Source organism: Cetorhinus maximus, unplaced genomic scaffold (assembly GCF_964194155.1).
Source record: "Cetorhinus maximus unplaced genomic scaffold, sCetMax3.hap1.1 HAP1_SCAFFOLD_425, whole genome shotgun sequence".
Taxonomy (NCBI): Eukaryota; Metazoa; Chordata; class Chondrichthyes; order Lamniformes; family Cetorhinidae; genus Cetorhinus; species Cetorhinus maximus.
In genome coordinates this window covers 187,071-200,225 of record NW_027596370.1, presented here as the reverse complement: position 1 = coordinate 200,225, position 13,155 = coordinate 187,071, and the positions used below count along the sequence as shown (strand labels likewise).

The 13,155-nt window shown below is 43.9% G+C and overlaps 1 protein-coding gene across 2 annotated transcripts in view; it reads left to right on the top strand.

Moving 5' to 3' along the window:
- The window catches only part of LOC144673661 (F-box/WD repeat-containing protein 11), a 165,317-nt gene that overhangs the window by 19,498 nt on the left and 132,664 nt on the right, over positions 1-13,155 (top strand). Inside the window, exon 2 of one of the 2 annotated variants that reach the window (XM_078535386.1) lies at positions 6,564-6,665. The exons of the other annotated variant lie outside the window; for it this stretch is intronic. Within the exon in view, the coding sequence (XP_078391512.1) occupies positions 6,564-6,665 (102 nt within the window). The remainder of the gene's footprint in view (positions 1-6,563; positions 6,666-13,155) is intronic. 2 annotated transcript variants of the gene reach the window in all.

The following is a 13,155-nucleotide window of genomic DNA, read 5'->3' as shown; positions in this document are numbered from 1 at the left end:
TCGAGGGGAGGGGTAGCTGAGGGTTGGTGGTTGAGATTACAGAATGCAAATGGTTAGCAATGCGAACTGGTCATGAAGTACTCGGTTGAAATGCCCCTGTTTCCCAGTGACAGCAGTTTAACTTGCTGTGTGCGAATGTCTGGTTTAAACGCCGGTTCAAAGCATTATTGAAACAGCTCTGCTTTATACCTTAAAGCCACAGCCTTATGATGCTGTAATCTATTCCATGACCATGACAACGGAAGTGTGATTATATATCTGTTAGAAACCAGTTTCAATAGGGATAGAAATGGACATAAACTTCTCTAAGTAACAGAGTCCCAGAACAAAAACAAAAAGCTAAAAGCTACTGCGAATGCTGGAAATCCAAAACAAAACAAAAACAGAATTACCTGGAAAAACTCAGCAAGTCTGGCAGCATCGGCGGAGAAGAAATCAGTCAACGTTTCGAGCCTCCATGGCCCTTCGGCAGAACTGCCAAAGGGCCATGGAGGCTCGAAACGTTGACTGATTTCTTCTCCGCCGATGCTGCCAGACTTGCTGAGTTTTTCCAGGTAATTCTGTTTTTGTTTTGTTTTGGAGTCCCAGAACAAAACTGTCCTGAGCACTGTTCTTGCCATTAATGTGCTCTGTGTATAGATTTTGCTTGAGCCACATGTTTATAGCAGTTCACTCTTCCTTGGCCTAGTGTGAGCATTGGTCAGCCTGAGTTAGAAAAACATGACTGATTTTTGGTTGCTTGGATCAACTTTTAATTTGTTTGAGTACCATGGGTAATTTGGAAATGACTAATTTCTCTGTAGTTCTCATTTTTTTTCAAAGTGAAATGTTGCTGTTGTGGTGTCTTTAGTGAGTTAATGTATGTTCAGTGACAGTAGCAATCCTTGCATACTCCGGGGGGCAGGGGAGGGGGGAGTGTGGAGTGCTGGAGGGAGAAAATAACCATAGAAGTTTATAAAATGAAAGAGGCCTTTTCGCCCAACCAGTCTGTGTCAGCATTTACTCATTGTGCGAGGAAATAGTTCTAATGACATTTACTCACCCTGTTCCCATACCCCAAATGCTGGAAATCAAGTGCTGTAATTACTTAGAAGGTCAGCAGCATCTGTAGAGCGAGAAAAAGTTAATGTTTCAGGTTGATGACTTTTCATCTGAACTGCAGAAAGATAAAAATGCAAGACTTTTAAGCCAGTAGAAGTGGGGAGTGGGTTGGAAGAACAAAAGAGAAACTCTGTGATAAGGTTGCAGGTAGGAGAGATTAAATAACAAAAGATTTCACAATGTAAAAGCTAAAGAGAGGGTTATTGGGGTAATGGGTATAGTAAAGAAACAAAGGTTGTGTCCAGATGAGGTGTGACTGGCTACAAAGCAGCCATCTGAATGTAACATGAAGGGTTAAAGAAAGAAACAAGCCAGCAAAAAAAAACATAGAGCAAGATAGAGACAGGTTATGATCTAAAGTTTTTGAACTCACTACTTGAGTCCTTAAGTCCGGAAGGGCAGTGCTGAGTTGAAAGATTGATGCCCCTTGAGCTTGGTTGAGCTTCATTGGAACATTGTAGCAGGCCATGGACACAGGTCAGAGTGGGGCAAGGTGGAAAATTAAAATGACAAGCAGCCACCTAGCCTACGTTTGGTATCCCCATTGTAGAGGAGACCATGTTATGAACAGTGAATAAAGTTTACTAAACTAAGTACAGGTAAATCATTGTTTCACTTGGAAGGAGAGTTTTGTGGCCTTGGATGGTGAGAAGGGAGGAAGTGAAAGGACAGGTGTTGCAACTCCTGTGCTTGCACACAAAGGTGCCATAGGGAAGGGAGGGGTTGTGAGGGGTGACTGAAGAGTGGACCAGGGTATTGCAGAGGGAATGATCTCTTCAGAATGCTGGGAGTGGAGGGGAAGATGTGTTTGATGGTGGCCAAAATGGTGGAGGAAATGGTCCTGGTTTCAGTGAGAAATTGCAGCATCTCACAATATCTGTCACCTGTGCTAATTTCATTAGATAATGCACTTTTCAGTTGTGATGTGCATAATTGAGCAGACAAGCTGGCTTTGGTACTTTTGGTGCATAACAATAAACTTGCCATCTTTAAGCTGAGACTCAAGAGATGGCGGAGAGTAGAGAATGGGAACACAAGTATAAACAGAGATTTGTTGGTCAAACTCATTAAGCACTAGAATCTCTGTCTAATACATTAAAAATTGTGTGCATGCCTTGTCATCTTTTGATTATAAGTTCAGTTGTCTACACATAATGTATGTTATCTGTATAAAATTGTCGCATTGTAATTATGTCCTGCAGTCAGTGGAAGCACCACCATTGGCAGGAGGGTGCAATTACAGTGTGACAGATCTACGTAAGCAGTTTCTGTTTTAACAAGGATATAGTTTATAATGGAAATATTAAAATGAGGTAAAAAATGTGTGACTTTAAAATGGGGATTGAATTACATCATGCACTTTGGTCCAATTTTTGCTTCAGTTCTCCTGAAGATTATATTTGGCCTCTACACCCTGTATTAGCATTCTGGTGGGGGCAAGACACTGGGACTTCAGCTTGCATCTCTGGACTGTTCACCTCACCTCATGTTCACTATTATACCCCTTCATAACAGGAAAGCACTTGAAATCAATAATCAAATGTGAAATGAAAAAAATCAATGCATGAAAATAATTTGAAAAGTAATGGCTAATGCAGCTTTTTATAAAAAAAAGGCATAGTTTTTTGTAGGGAGATGGGAGAAGTGATAGGATATGCACCCCAGCTTTAAACACTTTTGATGAAATACTGCATGATAATACAGAGACAATACACATTTGGGTAGACAGTGCTGTACTGGTAACATTACTGGACTAGTAACCCAGAGGCCCAGGTGACTGCTTTTGGGACGTGGCTTCAAATCCCACCACGGCAACTGGTGGAATTTAAATTCAATTAATAAATCTGAAATTGAAAGCTAGTCTTAGCAATGGTGACCATGAAACTATCATCGAATATTGTAAGAACTATTCTGGTTCACGAATGCCTTTTAAGGGAAGGAAATCTGCTATCCTTACCTGGTCTGGCCTGCATGTGACTCTCCACTGCCCTCTGAAATAGCCTAGCAAGCCATTCAGTTCAAGGGCAGTTAGGGGTGGGTAACAAATGCTGGTCCTGGCTGTGACACCCACACCCCATGAAAGAATTTAAAAAGAATCCTGACCAGAAAAGGCTACATACAGCGGTTGGTGGTGGTCCTTGCATTTTCCTTGAATTTGTCATGCAGTGAAGATCATATCTGTGGTGCCTCTCAATAGGTGAAAAACTGCACTGTGACTCTAGGAGGAGGGGGCCAAGAACTTCCCTGTGGCAGACAGCAGGGAAACTCCTCTGTAGTTAACTGCAGTCAGACTTGACTCCCTTGTTTAATATATTCATGATCACAGTGTCCCCAAGACACCCCCCAGCATGCACTCCTCTTCCCAGATGAGGGATATGAGATTGTGCAGCTGTGCCAAGCATGTATCTCCGTCATGTTTCAGAATTTCAGCAGGGAATCCATCTGCTCCAGGCGCTTTTTTGATTTTCAGCTGTCGAATGGCTTTTTTAACTTCACTCCTGGGGTAGAGCTGAGACACAGCCAGACGGGATATTGAGGAATGGAGCTGAAGGCTTTTGAATTGAAGGTAGTGTCTCAGTCAAGGTTTTCAAAATGTTCTCTCCAGTGAGCATTGACTGCCTCCCTATCCTCGATGAGCTCCCCTCCATCCTTGGCTCTGAGGTTGGCCCTTGATTGCTTGAGTAATAGATTGTTTCGACAGTGCTGAGGAAACTACGTGTGTTGTCGGTGTCCGTGAGTTGTTGGATCTTCTGCGTTCTTTCTACCCACCGTTTCTTTATCGGGTTTTATGCTGTACCATTGCCTTCAGCCACCTGTAGGACTGCTGCTTTTCCCTTGAGCTTTTGTAAAGTTTCCATCAATGAAGGCTTTGTGCTTGTGCTCAATTAGGTCCTGTAACTCTTGGTGACTGGTTTGATAAAAACAACCATGTTTCCTGGTAGAGAGACCAAGGACCACTTTGCAGGTGTTTGTTATGGTGGACTTTATGGGAACATTGACTCCTGGCGGCTGGAGGTTGAGAGTTTGACAGTGAGGTGCTGACTGAAAAGGGCCATCTTGATGGGATCTTTGAGGTCTCTGATAATTTTTCTGCAGCATTGATTCTGTTGCCTCTGCAGTTTGGGTGTCAGGCTGGTGGAGGAGGTAAATCGGTTAAGACAGTGATCGGTGCTGCAGCCGTCAGTACCTGTTGTAGCGTGGATCATATGGACATCTCTGCGACCCCTTGCTCAAACGATGATGTAGTGGAGCCAATGCCAGTGTTTGTACTGTGGGTGATGCCATGAGGTCTAGTGCTTGTCTCACTGGCAGAACAGGGTGTTGGTTATGACAAGGTCATGTTCTAGATAGGAGGAGGACTCCGTTGGAGTTTGCTTTCCATACACCTTCCTTGCCTATCACATATTTTCAGAGATTCATGTCCTCCCCGACTCTGGCATGGAAATCTCCGAGGAGGATCAGTTGTTTGCCTGATGGGACATGAGCTAGGGATTGCTCAAGTTTAGTGTAGAATCCCTTTTTGGCATCGTGGCCTTAAGTGCAAGAGTGTATGTGCTGATGACAGTGGCATGCTGATTCATCATTGGGGTGAGCTGGGCAGTCACGAGGCACTTGCTTTTCTCACGAGGAGTCACTGAGTTGCCAGACAAACTTAGGTGTGTTATAAAAATAGAAAATGCTGGAAAAACTCCGGTCTGGCAGCATCTGTGGAGAGAGAAACAGAGTTAATGTTTCGAGTCCATATGACTCTTCTTCAGAGCTGGACTTGAAACATTAACTCTGTTTCTCTCCAGATGCTGCCAGACCTGCTGAGTTTTTCCAGCATTTTTATTTCAGATTTCCAGCATCTGCAGTATTTTGCTTTTAAGCTTGTGTGTTAGTTGACTTGTAAGATAGCAATTAAAAAAACAGAATACTATGTTAAGTTGTCAAATTAGTTGAGTTCAAATACCCAGACCGGCTAGTCATGATAAAGCTGTAAAGTGTTTTGTTTAGCCTGTACTTGTATATAATATTGCTTAATCCTGTTCAGTGATATAAAGGGCTATCCAGGCCTTAGAGCTGATGTAGCGATGTCAGTAAAGAGATGTAAGCAATAGTTCTCCAGCCTCCAAGACCTCTGAGGTCATCCTAGACGCCATATAAAGTACTTTAATGTGCTAGAAAATATAAATCCAAAGCAATATGTTCAGGCATGCCAGGGCAAGAGACAGAGGTTTGGGGTTGTGACATGTAGGTTTAGAGCTGGTGCCAGGAGATACTGCTTCACACATTGGACAGTCAACTACTGTGATGGATTGTAAAGAGGGATAATTAAGGTCAGCCATTGAACTCATTTAAGGCATTAGATATTTTGATAGAAAGCTGGCAGGGTTGGTGCTCTGGAAGGATGAGACCAAATGGGCTAAATGGCTAATCTGTGGAAAAAGGGGACAGACTTTTTGGGTCTGATGCCCTTCTCATGTTCCTGAAAACATTACACTAATTCTAGTTTGCAAAAGTATTCCAATGGCAGTTTTCATGTGAGCCCAGACAGCATGGAGCGCTGTTCTATGGAGAATTTCAGGTCGGAGTGCACTGTTCCTCCACCACATACATGCACACTCTGCTCTCATGCACCCTCGTGCTCCTTTTTCTGCCTAATTTCTTATCTCTTCCCTAGTCTAGAGGTGCTGAGGCCATCACAGCTGCTGCTGGTTATTTAAGTTGCTCAGCCCAGCGTGATTGAAGTGTAGGACCTCATGAAGTGTGAGATTTGATCATAGCTGCAGCAAGGGTTTTAATTATTCACTGTGCCATTGGTAGACTTGACTATGTTTAATTTTTAGATAGTTGTAGCTGTTCTTAGAAGAGGAGTTTCCAACCCTGTGATGGCAGTTTTGTTTTATTTTAATCAGAACTTTATTGTGCATCTGTAAAGTTATCTATATGTTCACAAATACAGGCACTTTCAAAAGGGGAGTTGATGGTATTTATATAAAGCCTGTTTTCCATATATAGTCATTCCAGTGCAGTGCTAGTTTGTAATAAAATGATTACTATGGGGGTTATTTGGTTAAAAAAATAGAAATGAGAAGAGAAATCATTTCAAATTTTACTTGTTTAACCACGTGTGTTGAGCAGCTGTGAAATCTCGAAACTGGAATTGAAGAGCTTGAGAAATTTGGGAAGGAGGGCGCATCTCCGGAAAAGAAACGCACTTGTTGGGTTTAATGGCCTTTTGCTATTCCTAATAGTTCTGCATGATGATTCTGCTAGCACTGCACTTTTCTTAGCTAATTTGTTCCTGCATAGCTTTCAAAGAAACAATTTATGAGGGTCATTGCTATTAAATTTCAACTTCTTCTCTGAACGGAACCTAAGCTTTGTGCTTATAGTTACTAACAAATAAAGCTGTCTACTTCAATATGATCGTGTCTGGCTTCTAACTGCTTCTCTTCCTTCCTTTTGTTATCCTGCAGTGTTCTGTGCCCAGGTCTTTGTGGCTAGGCTGCTCCAACCTGGTAGAGAGCATGTGCGCACTGAGATGCCTGCAGAGCATGCCCAGTGTCAGATGTCTCCAGGTGCCTTATCTTCTTTACTTACTGTGTTTTTATTTTTTGCTCTGGTTCTGTGACTGTATTTGTAACCCTCTGAGTACTGACCAATTCTACTTGCAGTCTGTCTCTGCTGAGGTTGGATAGTGTTGAGGTGGGTTGGCGGGGGGTGGGTGGGCTGGTTACTTGTATGTGTGCAAATGAGCTTCTTTAAAGCTTGAAACATGTGTCAGTCTGTGCTGCATTAGCTGATCTCACCCACAGTGGAAATAAAGACACTACGGCTGTCTCAGCACCCTTGGCCTGGGGCCCCAATCACCATTCTGTTACTATTGCTGGAAAGTGGTGCTTATGTAAATACTAGGTGACTGTATGACTGGGGGCTCAGCCGTGATGCCTTCTTTGGCCACATTACATGTTGACTCTTCCATTGTCCAGGCTCACTCATGATGAATTGCCACCTTGGCGTTGTGTCGGAAGGCTGCCTGTGCCTGTCGAACTGTACCCTCTGTGCCTCCAAGGCTGGAGGGAAGAATCATGGAGCTGTGCATGCCACTGGGCTGGTTGCTGGGGTGGGGTGGACGGTGTGTGTGTGGGTGCTTCCAGGTCAGTTCCAGGAGCTATATTTGCTGTTGGGATGGTTGCTATGGGTGCTGTTGAGGTGGTTGCTGGGGTGAGGGTGGGAGAGGGATCTGTGGGTGTTGCTGGGGTTGTTGCAGGGAATCTGTGGGTCTTGCCGGGGCTGTTGCTGGAGGATCTGTGGGTGCTGCCTGGGGAATCTGTGGGTGCTGCTGGGGTTGTTGGTTGTTGTGCAGCTGGGGGTGGGGGGGGGTGGTGGGGTTGCTGTGGGTGTTGCCAGGGTAATTATGCATGGTTTTTGGGGTGGTTGCCGGAGGCTATGGGTGTTGCGGGGACTCTTGCATGTCTCATTGAGCTCCATGCTCTGAGCTGTTTGATACCTTGCTGCCTCTCCCACTGTTTCTTGTGACTGGCTGTATGAGTAGGGTAATGATCTGTGGTTTGTGACAGAGACTGTGTACCTTTTCTCTGCTCTTCCCTCCCCATCAAACTAAGGTGGAAGTGGTTTTGCATATCTTGGGGAGGGGGAAAATTATCTCCAGTACCGTTTGGAGGGGTCCTGATAGAAACCAAGGAGGAGAAGGAGCCATCTGTGCTCATCTGTTCCTTAAAGAACTAGCGTAAGCTTCTCTTTCACGGACAAAGTTCACCAAAGAAAATTGTAAAGAGCTCGAGCATTCAGTTTAGGATTTGAAATACTTCACTTGCTTAGGCCATTGCATCAGGGAAGAACAAGATTGGAAAATAAATTTGGAATACGGAGAGGTTATAAGTTTACAAAGCTCTTCTGTTAAAATCCAAGGAACTGAGACTATTTAGTCTAAATTGGCATCCCATCACTTCAGCATTGAAGTCTGATTATATATGCTCACCTTTTGTAGACCTGCAGCACTCAGAGGGTTAAATTTATTTTGATAAATCCCTTTTGGTTTTGCTTGTACAGCTTAGTGTTTGTGTGTGCTAATGTAAATTTGTCATGTTCTAGAACAATATTAAATGTTAAATTTTGAATGTCTTTGCATGTGGCATGTTTTGATGTCATTCAATGTGTAGCTGGTGGCATTTAGCTTCTAGGTTGGTGCAGTGTGTACCAGTTAGCCTTTACATACTGTGTTGCCTGGAAGAATTGATATAAGCTCATTGTGCATTCTTAGGCCAGTAATGTTGAGAACCTGGATTGACAAAGAATGCTATGGATCAGAAATGTTTTCTAAATTGCATCCATTTTTGGAACTAGTCTCCTTAGGGTTGTTGGAATAAGTTGGGAACTGACCAGTTTTTGTATTCTTGATCAATCAGCTAACCAGTGAACTAATTCTAAGGTGAAGCCACTTAATGTCTCAGCTGGAAAAGGCTGTGTGCAATAAACTATAACTTGCATTTAGCTTTTTAAAAAAAATAGTGCCGTTCACAATTTCAGGGCACCCCATAGCACTTTACAGCCAGTGAAGTTCTCTTGCACTGTAGTCATTGCTGTAATGTGACAGGCAGTTTACACAGCAAGATCCCACAAACAGAAATGGCAAGCTAATCTGTTTGTGATGTTAGCTGAGGGACAATTATAAACCAGGACACAGAAGAATTCCCCTGCTGCTCTTCAAAGCAATGCCTTGGAATCTTTTACAGCTACCTGAGAAAATGGTTAGGGCCTTGGTTTGATGTCTTATCTGAAAGATGGCATCCTTGACAGTGCAACACTCCTGCAATACTGCACTGGAATGTCAGCCTAGGTCTTGTCTACTAACTGAGCCATGGCTGGTGGTCTTGGTTCCCAAGTCTGTGCTGTTAACAAAGTGACTAGGGGAACTACAAATGACCTGAATGCTATGGCCATTGCATTAAGGAATAACTAGAGAGGAAAGAGAGAGAGAAAGGACCAAACACTCAGTATTCCTGCTCCTGCTACAGTTCAGTGATTCCTTTGGGAAGGAGTGCGAGCATATACGCTGTCAGAGGACGTTATTGCTGTTGACCACAATGCCCTTCATCGTCAAACTGATTGCTGCGTTCACTCTGTTTGCGCATAAATGTCTGCTGAAGCACCCCCTGCTGGGCCCACAGAGTCATGTTCTAGTAAGAGTTAGCATCTTCAGGAGAGTTGCGGGATGGGGAGAGGAAATCTGGCCTTAAGAGTTCCCAAATGGGCTTAGTGTGCATGTAGTGTTCTTCATTCTATAAGTATGACTTGAAAGTTCCCATGTGCCTGGAAGAATAGTGTACTTTAGTTTCAAGGGGTTTCAGTTCCCCTTACTGAGCATGTGATTTCTCCCAAGCCTTTCTTTTTTTAATCAGCAATCAGTTTAAATAGGGTGCACCAGAGCATAGTTCCTGTTCAGAAGATGTGGCGTTCAAATCTTAAAGTTTGAAGATACAATTGTAGGTTTGGTGTGGCCTTGAAGTGAACATGTTTACTTAGTCAGAAGGTTCTGATCTCACTCCTCCCTCAGCCCCCAGAAAAGGGAACGCAGAAATCAGTTCATCGACTCTGCTTAGATTCCTGACGGTTTTATCCCAAGCGCTGTCCTGCCTTCCACCGCCCCTCCCAGTCAAATAGCCTTCTCCCCCCCACCTCCGCCCAATCTCCAGTATTTTTATAACTAATTGACAGAAGTTTTCAAAGAACAATAATTTTTTTTCTTCCCCAGTGCCTCTATTTTTCTTTCTCTTGGGTTGCCAGCAACAGTGTCCAGGTGGTTGATTTTTCATTTCTGGAGGCTTGGTAACCTTATCCTGACTCCTGGGTATCTCACATTGCAGCTCCCCAACGAAATGCAGATTATTGATGAAGAAATCTGTTTTTGTGAGGTTCTTGGTTAGCAGCAGTTTGAAATGAGGAAACTGGTAATGTCAACTTTCTGATGTTCTGATTTTTTTTTTTGGAGAACTCTGGTGCTCTGAATCTCTCAATTTGAAGCTTCTATGGCACATTCCAACTTGCGGTTCCATTGTGATGTTTCATTGATGTACAGTCAGGGTGGGGAAGAATTAACTGTGTGAAAGAATAATGTATTTGAAGGTGCTCTGTTGGAAGGCTGCTGTCAAAGCAGGTTGCATAAATCAGAAGGGCTGACTTTCAGACCTCAGCCTGTGCTGAGCAGGTAGGCCTCTGTGCTCTTGGTAAAATCAGCCAGCCATTCCTGCTCCTAGTTACTGTGCAGTGACCCCTGTAGCATCTAGCTCAGTTGTGATACATAAATTGCTGACATTCACAGCCTGGGCTCAAATCTAAAGGGTGGGCATTTACCAGATTAAGCATGAAACTACTAAAGAGGAGCAGGAGAGAATGGGTACATTCTGTCCTGTGTTGGCCCTTGGCATGTTCAACTAAGTAAATAAGTTGCATTGTCTTGTACTTATGTTGGGATAGTTGCTTTGGTCAGTTCTGGAAGATGGGCATGCTAATGTATTGTGATCAGATCACCAGTGCATATACCTTGGTCACGCAGAGAAATCAGAGTGTTTTCCAACTTTGCTTTTAGTTCTTTAAGTTGGTGCAGAGGTTTGACTTGTATTCAGACCCTGGAGTTTGTACACATGTTAAACCAGTTGGTGAAAGTGCTGCCATTAGACAGATGCTGCTAATCTGCTTGGTTGTGCAATTCAGTGGTGGTGGTAAATGTGAAATGAGCTTCCCTGATTCTTGGATTTAGTATCTATTCTAAGATGGGTTTCATCTATGACTACTGAATCATGTTTGTATATCTGCAGCCTTGTACTCTGCTAACATGTTGCAAGATTTCAGATGTAATGAAAGATATATGCTGTTCTCGTCAGTTTTGGTTTTCCTCTTCCTGAAGATGCTGATTCATACTGCACTGCAGTCCTGCCTATTCTGTCTGTTCCTTGATACCAGGCCTCAGCTGGATAGGAACTCAGAATAGCGATATAAACTCTTGTTCACCAGAACCCTGCAGGACTCACTGGTTTGCAATCAATTGAAAAGACCCTGAGGTTTTAAAATTCTCATCCTTGTGTTTAAATCCCTTCCTGACCTTGCCTCCCTATCTCTAACCACCCGCAGTCTTACAGCCCTCTGAGTCCTCTGTGTGCTTCAATTCCAGCCTCGTTTAGTCCTAGGCATTAAGTTCTGGAATTCCTCACTAAGCCTCTCTGTCTCATCATCTTTCCTCCTTTAAGATGCTTCTTAAAATCTACTCCTGACCAAGCTTTTAGTCATCTGTCCCAAGACATATATGTGACTAGGAAGTTTGTGAAACCCTGTGAAGTATTTTGGGATGTTTTCATGATATTGGGAGACAATACATTATAGGATATGGTAGCATAGTGGTTAAGTTCCTGGACTTGTAATCCAGAGGCATGGACTGGTGATCCAGAGAGACAGGTTCAAATCCAACTATGGCACCTGGAGATTTTAAATTCAGTTAATTAAATGAATCTGCAATTAAAAAGCTAGTATCAGTAATGATGACCCTGAAGTTACCAGACTGTCATAGAACACCCACCTGATTCACTAATATCCAATAGGGAAGGAAGTCTGCCATCTTACCTACTAATCAGTGATGTGATTGACTCTTAACTGCACTCTGAAATGGCCTAGCAAGCCCCACCCAGTTGTATCAAACCTCTGAAAAACTATATCAAAACCTAACAGACTAACCGGCATCGACCTAGGCGGTAGATTTGGATACGACAAAGGCATAACTGGTCTGGTCAACCTTGCAAAGTCATTTTCACAAACATTTGGGGACTTGTGGTAAGATTGAGAGAGCTATCCCAGAGACATAGCCAAATTCTCAGAATAATACCTTTCAACCAATCCAAACCCCGAGTATTCCCTGTCCCATTGTGGCAGCACAGTGGTATATAGTCGGGAGGGAGTAACCCTAGGGGAGGCCTTGACATTGACTCCAGACCCCATGAAGTCTCATGGCACTAGGTCAAACCTGGGCAAGGGAACATCCTGCTGATTACCACCTACTCACCCTCCCCCCAGCACTCTCCCTGCCAGCTCAGTTGACGAATCATTACTCCTCCATGTTGTACACCATTTGGAAGAAACACTGAGGATAGCAAAGGCACAGAATGTGCTCTGGGTGGTGGTGGGGTGGGTGGTGGTTGATGTCCATCACAGAAAGTGGCTCAGTAGCACAACTACTGACTGAGCTGGCTGAACCCTGCCAGACTGGGCCTGCAGCAGATCATGAGAGAACCAACATGAGGGAAAAACCTACCTGACCTTGTTCTCATCAATCTACCGAGTAAAACAGACCTGACACTTGACCATGTCCCGGCTGCAGTGCTGAAGACTTGTGCTCCAGAACTAGTCGCACCCCTATCTAAGTTATTCCAGTACAGCTACAACATTGACATCTAACTGATAATGTGGAAAATGGCCCGTGTGTGTCCAGTCCACAAAAAGCAGGACAAATCCAACCCAGCCAATAACCGCCCTGTTGGTCTACCCTCTGCCATCAGCAGAGTGATGGGAGGAGCCTGACAGTGCTATTGACTGGCATGTACCAATGCGAATTGATGCTCAGTTTGGGTTCTGCCAGGACCACTCTGTTCTAGGCCCCATTGCAGCCTTGATGATGCATGGACAAAAGAGGTGAGGTGAGAGTGACTGCCCTTGACATCAAGGCAGCATTTGACCAAGTATTGGATCAAGGAGCCTTAGCAAAACTGAAGCCAGTGGGAATTGGAAAAAACTTTCCGCTGGTTGGCGTCATATCTAGCACAAAGGGAGATGGTTGTGGTTGTTGGAGGTCAGTCGTCTCAGTTCCAGGATGTCATTGCAGGAGTTCCTCAGGGTAGAGTCCTTGGCCCAGCCATCTTCAGCTGCTTCATCAATGTCATTTTATCCATCATAAGGTCAGAAGTGGGGATGTTTGCTGATGTTTGCACAATGTTCAGTTCTATTCACAATTCCTCAGATACTGAAGCAGTCTGTGCCCTCATGCAGAAAGACCTGGACAAC